Source organism: Quercus lobata, chromosome 5, assembly GCF_001633185.2.
Source record: "Quercus lobata isolate SW786 chromosome 5, ValleyOak3.0 Primary Assembly, whole genome shotgun sequence".
Taxonomy (NCBI): domain Eukaryota; kingdom Viridiplantae; phylum Streptophyta; class Magnoliopsida; order Fagales; family Fagaceae; genus Quercus; species Quercus lobata.
The window spans coordinates 33,172,240-33,179,521 of record NC_044908.1 but is presented as its reverse complement, the minus strand read 5'-3'; the positions used below and the strand labels follow the sequence as shown (position 1 = coordinate 33,179,521).

At 34.5% G+C, this 7,282-nt stretch overlaps 1 protein-coding gene across 1 annotated transcript; it reads left to right on the top strand.

Annotated features, from left to right (window-relative positions):
• The first annotated feature begins 340 nt into the window (after positions 1 to 340).
• Positions 341 to 6,734, top strand: LOC115988334. The gene is made up of 4 exons (XM_031111867.1): positions 341 to 686; positions 900 to 977; positions 5,238 to 5,470; positions 6,305 to 6,734. Exons 1-4 carry the CDS (start codon positions 457 to 459, stop codon positions 6,322 to 6,324), a joined length of 561 nt encoding a protein of 186 aa, XP_030967727.1. The 5' UTR covers positions 341 to 456; the 3' UTR covers positions 6,325 to 6,734.
• Positions 6,735 to 7,282: the final 548 nt, after the last annotated feature.

Below are 7,282 nucleotides of genomic sequence, written 5' to 3'. Positions count from 1 at the left end.
CATAATCCTTTTAGACCAAGTGGAATTTTCCCGGTATTACAAATCCAGTTCCACCCCAACCAGAACCACAAACTAGCCCTCAAAATGACAATTTTCCCATGAAAAAAGATAAAGAACAAGTATATCCTACAATTGTCTTTAAGTCTGTTATGGACCTTGTCAATTTCGGAAAGAAACTCCCTCTGATTATAGAGAGGGTGGAAAAGTGAAGGGATGAAAAACTTTTTTCTATTCTCAACCAAACATAAATGAGAAAAATTAAAAAATTTTCTATTCTCTCACTTCCCCATCTTCCCTATTTTCTATCATATGACATTTCCATCCTCCTAATCAAATGGACTTTTTGAGAGAGAGAGAGAGAGAGAGAGAGACGCAAACTAGTTATAAAAAGTGCAAAACGCTGAAACGCATAAGAAGTGCAAACGCTATCTTAGATAGAGAGAGAGTTAGAGAGATATGAGAAGAAGGAGAGGGCTTTGTTACCCTAGAGTTGTTGAAGACAAGAACATGAGAGTTGTGAAGCGAAGGAGAGATTTCGCCACCGAACAAGTTAGTTACCGGAAAAGAAGCCGGAATTCTTCTGATATCGCTGGAAAGCGTGACTTGTTCGATTCCTTGCCGGACGATCTCGTCATTTCCATTCTCTGCAAACTTAGCCCCTCCGATTTCGCCAACGTTCTCCTCACGTACGTCCTTCTCTTCTTCCTTATGAAAAATAAATTCCGACCATTCCACCGGAGTTTCAATCGGAACTGTGGTCTGAATTTCATTTCCGACATGTGAAAAACATTAAAGACTATTTTTTTTTTTTTAACGTAGTAAAATACCTGATGTCGATGGGTTGTTTTTGAATTTTGAATCTGATGTAACTGATTGTTGTATGCAACGAACTTTTACAGGTGCAGGAGGTTTAACAAGATTGTTGTACCCAATTCCTTAGTACAGCTCGATTTTCGTGAAAGAATCGTCAACAAGATGTAATTTTCCTCTCTCTCTCTCTCTCTTTTGCTTTTGCTTTTTGTTTTTGTTTTACATATTTATGTTTACGGGTTGTGTTTGGCTCCAAATCCGATTAAATTGAATTTATTCATTAGCTTAATTGATCAAGTTATTGACTTTTTTGGTGGAAATTAGAGAACTTTACAGCAAAATCTTCACTTTTTGATGCCACAAACATTTAAGAATACAGACTTTAACTGGAAATAAAAAATTCTAGTCTGTATACTCAAGAGTAATGCTTTGATCAAAGGTTTTTGTGAGTGTACTAGGGCCTAGGGAGTGCTATGAACATCACATCACCCTGTTGTGTCAGCTTAGTTATCCTCATGAATTGGAAGAGCACGAGAACGCCGGAGCTTTAATTATAACTAGTCCTTTTGATATATCACACATATGTGACAATAACGCAGGAGCTCTAAGCTCTAATTATAGCTAGTTCTTTTTGGATATAACACAGATGTTACTGACGCATCCCCATGTACTCATTTATATATAGTCCAGATTGGCATAGTACATTCTCAATGTCAAACTCAGCATGTGTACATACAACTTCATCAAAATCGTAGGGGTTGTTACCACGTATACTCCTTCCTTTAACATGAAACTAGGCCCATCACAACCCATTAATCATGTGAAAGAGTAAATTTCCGTTTCAGATGGCTTATTTTTAAAAGTGCGGCCTGTTTTAATTAGCTATACTAAGGTCAAAAAAGGCAATGCTCTTAAAAATTGTTCCTAAACAAGCAAGGGGAAATAAACTCATTAAAATAAGCGGTAACAAACCTGCTACAGCTTTACAGGTTGTGTTTGGGTCTGATGGTTAAAAATGAACTTATAATAGCTTTCATTTTCTTTTTCATTTTTTGATTCCCCTTACATCCTATTCATTAGCTTAACTGGTCAAGTTATTCATTTTTTTGGAGGGAATTAGAACCTAACTGCTTAATCTTCAATTTTGATGCCATGCATTCAAAAACATAGAGTTTAACTCAAAAACTAGTTTTGATCTGAAGGGTCATGTTGTAAGACCCCATTAAGATTGTGAGGGTACTATGCAGTAAGGGTGCAATGAATATAACATTTACATTGAGTACGTAAGTATGGCAGGAGCTCTGATTATAACTAGCTCGTTTGGGATATCACATAGATGTGAGTAATGAATCTGCATTTGGTAGCAATAGTAGCTCCATGTACTACTCATTTGTATTTATATATGTCCAGATAGACCTAATTTATTCTCGATGTAAGACTCAACACTTGTCCATACAACGTGCAAAAAATCCTAGGGGTTACCACAAATACTCCTACCTTTTGAGCATGCCAGTATGGTGGGAGCTCTAATTATTACAAGTCCTTTTGGTTTATCACACAGATGTGACTAATAAATCTCCATTTGCTGACAATAGTATCTTCATATTTCATTCTTGATGTTAGACTCAACACGCGTCCATACCCAAAAAAAAAAAAAAAATTCCTAGGGTTATGACAAATACTCCTTCCTTTCACATAAAATTATGTTCAGCATGTGAAAGAGTAAGTTTCTATTTCGGATAGCTTATTTTTAATATTGCACCCATTTTAATATGAAAGGTTTTTTAATTAGCTATAATTAGAAAAAAAAGTAAAACTCTAAAATAATTGTACCTAAACAAGCTGGGGAAATAAACTAGCCAAAATAAGCAGTAAGAAACACACAATTATTACCCTGTTTGGTTAGCCTTAAAAATAGAAATAAGTTAGCTTATTTCATAAGTACAGCTTTTGGAAGCCTCACATTTTCTATGTACAGCTATACTTTCATATAATAAACATTTTAAACAAAATAAGCTACTGGGAAAAAAAAAAAAAAAAAAAAAAACCTACTATTTCTAAACACAAAGCTCGAGTCTTCATATGCTTAGATTCTCATTGTCTTTTGTTTGACTAACTCTACATTCAACATTTTCAATATTGCATGTAACTGAAATGTTTGGTTTTTAAATATTGCTGTTAGGCCTGTATCTGTGCTCTGGCTTGCTAATGGGACTTGTGCTTTCATTCCATATATGAGCTTGATAAAATTGTGTACTTGTAGTAGCTTTTTATACCATAACTAGTATTTTATTGCAGTTCGTTAATTAAAAAAAAATGGAGTGGTATAACTGGAAGGATGAAAACAAATATTCAAAATAATGTCGGAAAGGCATGTGGTAAGTGTAGTTGATCCTCATATGAAGAAAAATAAAAATCCTTGGAAATTTGACAATGCATCTACAAGTATAAGAATCAGACATGACTTTGAAAGAAAGTATTGTATCATGGGAGTTGACTAGAAGGGCTAATAATGCTATATTATGAGTTGGAAACAAAAGACTTGAGTGCATCACCCAAATATAGAGCTGGGGGTAGAATTTGTTGTGGAACACTTTTAGATTTCCTTTTTACAATCTTCACTTTCAATGCCACACACATTCAAGAACACAGTTTAACTGAAAAGCTAGTCTGCAGTCTGCACCGAAGAGTAATGCTTTGAGACCCCCATCAAGATTGTGAGGGCGCTATGTAGTAGAGGTGCAATGAATATCACATTGGAAGTGCGCAAGTATGTGGGAGCTCTAATTGTAACTTGTCCTTTTGGGATATCACGTAGATGTAACACATCCCCATATGGTGACATTTGTAGCTTACTTTAACATAAGACTAGGTCCAGCACAACCAGTAATCATGTGAAAGACTAAATTTCCATTTCAGATTGCTTACTTTTAAAAGTGCTATCTGGTTTAATTAGTAAGGATTTAATTAGCTATACTAAAAAAAAAAAGTAATGCTCTATAAAATTTTATCTAACAAGCTGGGGGAAATAACTGACCAAAATAAGCTGTAACATACACACACTTGTTAGCCTGTTTGGTCAGGTTCAAAAATTGAAATAAGCCAACTTATTCCATAGGTACAGATTTTGGAAGCCTTGCATTTTTCTAAGTACACCTGTACTTTTAAATAATAAACATTTTAAACAAAATAAACTAGTGAAAACAACAAAGCTATTCCAAACACCAAGCTTAAGTCTTTGTATGCTTGGTTTCTCATTTTCTTTCGTTTGACATTTTGAATATTGTGTATGACTGAATTAACGCTTTGTTTGTTTCACTGTAAAATGTTTCAAATGTAAAATTTTTTACAATAAAGTATTTTCTTTTGAAAACATTTTACAGAAAAACATTTTCAAGTGTCTGGTAATTGGTATGACAAAATTTTCCAAGCACAAGCCATCAAAACCGGTGCCTCCTAGCCATGTCAGTGGCTCTGGTTTATCAGGTTCGTATATGGAATGCGTTTTTTGCTTAACATTTCTGTTAGGCCTGTATTTGTGCTCTGGCTGGTGGGACTTGTGTCTCTCTACTCAATCTAGGATGCATGAACATGGGTGTGGGTACAATTTGGCGATATGTGCAATTTTTGAAAAATTATAACATGGAACGGCAGATAGGACACTGTTACGACACGGTTACGGCACCCTAAATGAAGTGTCTGTGCTTAGCTACTCATTCCATATATGAGCTTGATAAAGCATGTGCTCGTAGTAGCTTTTCATACCATAAGCAATATTATACTGCAGTTAATTATTAGAAAAAAACTGAGGAAGGACATAATTGGAAAAAGAAGAGAACAGATATTCAAATTAATCTCAGATAGGCTTGTGGTAACTGTTGATGATCCTCATATGAAGAAAAATAAAATTTCTTGGAAATATGAAAAATGCATCTACAATTATAAGAATTGGATATGACATTGAAAGCAAATGTCGTACCATGGGAGTTGACTACAAGAACTAGTAGTGCTATATTAGGGGTTGGAAACAAAACTCCTGAATGCATCACCTAAATAAAGAGCTAGGAATACAATTCGTTGAGGAACACTTGGGGGTCTAATATATGGAAAGCAAGGTATCATGTTAGTTGACTAGGAAAACATTTTCTGTTGACAGATTTTCCATAGTGAACCTTGAACAATCAAGTGCTACTGTTAATTTTTTTCAGAGAAAAATTTTGGGTTTTTGTTCATATTTTTAAAATTTCATGAAATTTTATTTACTAATCAAAAAAAATTTTCATGAAATTTTATGTGGTTTCTTTTCACATTTTGTTGCTTTAAGTTCTGCACTGTCAGCATAGTTTAGCAATTTGGGTCTTTTTTCTATAATAGCTTAATTGCCTGTATGGTCAGTAAATAAGAAGAGTATCTCCTTTTGTGTATAGAACGGAAACTTTGAAGAGGTCTCTCCCTGTTTCTGGCCAAGAGGGGTTACATGAACTCAGGAAAATTGCTATAAGGTTTGAGGAAAAGATTTATACTGCTGCCACAAGCCAGTCAGATTATCTACGAAAAATATCTCTGAAAATGCTTACAGTGGAAACTAAGTTTCAGAATCCTATAGGCAATGCTTTGCCATCCAACTCTGCTGGCAATAGTAATACATCCCCAGATGCAGGTAAGTACATCCAAGAATTATGTGCATGGTTTTATTTACATATTAATTCACCCTGCTTCTCTCTCTGGTTTTGTGTTTTTGACACCGAAATCATTATTTCACGTATCTTCATGGATTATATACAGGCACGCATACTTACATGCATATGTACATAAACAGAAACATAGATATATGTTTATATGTGTATGTGTGCAATTTTTTTTTTTCTTCTTGGACATGGATCCGTAGTTCCTATTAAAATGTCTAAAGATGTTATTTTTTGTGACATCTTGAAAAGTAATGTTGCCTTTGTTTTTTTTTTTTTTTTGTGTGGGGGGGGGGGGGGGTTGTTTATGGGGGAAAGGTGGATGCTATATGCAGTTGAATTTGTATGTTTAGCATCTGTTGGACTGCTTTCACCCTCAAAACAGGTTATGAAAAATAAATGAGTGTACTTATCAAAAAAAAGTACAGAAAAGAAAAGGTGATATGAGTAAGCTAATGAGCTCTAGCCTAATTCCATTTCCTTTCCTTGTAAGGGTAATGGAGTGAGGTTGACTTGTGGGTTCAAATATAAGGAATTCAATTGAAATATATTTCCATTTTTTTTCTTTTCCATTGTTGGTTTTTTTTTTTTTTTTTGTGGGGGGGGGGGGGTGTTTGGGGGGCTGGGCTTTAGTGCTTTAACGCCTTTGCCCATGGTATAGTATGTGCTTCTATGTATTCTTCGTTCCACTTTTTTTTTTTTTTTTTTTTTTTTTTTTTTAAATTTATATTTTTAAAATATTTTATTTTTTTTATCCTTCTACATTTCATATAGCTTGGTGTCTGTTTTTGTTCTTTCATATGCAATAGGGATGAGTATGCAGCACTAAGTTCATAATCCAGGGCAGTCACTTCCTATTCCATTATCAGCTAATCAGTCTCGCCAACAGATGTTATCTCAAAACATTCAGAATAACATTCCATCTGCTGGAGTTCAAAGCACTGCCAGTTTACCATCTGCACTGCCTCCTGTCTCTGGTTTAAGTCAGAATCCTATCCCAAATGTTGTTGGCCAGAATACCAATGTGCAGAATATGTCTGGTTCACAGAACTAAGTAGAAGTGCAATGAATATCACGTTGAAAGTGCGCAAGTATGTGGGAGCTCTAATTGTAACTTGTCCTTTTGGGATATTGCGTAGATGTAAAACATCCCCATGTGGTGACATTAGTAGCTTACTTTAACATAAGACTAGGTCCAGCACAACCAGTAATCAAGTGAAAGACTAAGTTTCCATTTCAGATCACTTACTTTTAAAAGTGCCATCCGTTTTAATTAGTAAGGATTTATTGAGCTATTCTAAGAAAAAAGAAAGTAATGCTCTATAAAATTTTATCTAACAAGCTGGGGAAATAACTCACCAAAATAAGCTGTAACATACACACACTTGTTACCCTGTTTTGTTAGGTTCAAAAATGGAAATAAGCCAACTTATTTCATAGGTACAGATTTTGAAAGCCTTTCACTTTCTGAGTACTCCTGTACTTTTAAATAACAAACATTTTATACAAAATAAACTAGTGAAAAAAACGAAGCTATTCTAAACACCAAGCTTGAGTCTTTATATGCTTGGTTTCTCATTTTCTTTCGTTTGACATTTTGAATATTATGTATGACTGAATTAACACTTTGTTTGTTTCACTGTAAAATGTTTCAAATGTAAAATTTTTTACAACAAAGTATTTTCTTTTGAAACATTATACAGAAAAACATTTTCAAGTGTTCGGTAATCGGTATGACAAAATTTTCCAAGTACAAGCCATCAAAACAGGTGCCTCCTAGCGATTGT

Bases quoted from the DNA above. Each gene is read 5' to 3' on its own strand.
- LOC115988334 (XM_031111867.1), top strand. From the start codon at position 457: ATGAGAAGAAGGAGAGGGCTTTGTTACCCTAGAGTTGTTGAAGACAAG. The intron at 978-5,237 runs GTAATTTTCCTC...TTTTGTGTATAG, and splicing joins GAAAGAATCGTCAACAAGAT to AACGGAAACTTTGAAGAGGT. The intron at 5,471-6,304 runs GTAAGTACATCC...CATATGCAATAG, and splicing joins TAATACATCCCCAGATGCAG to GGATGAGTATGCAGCACTAA.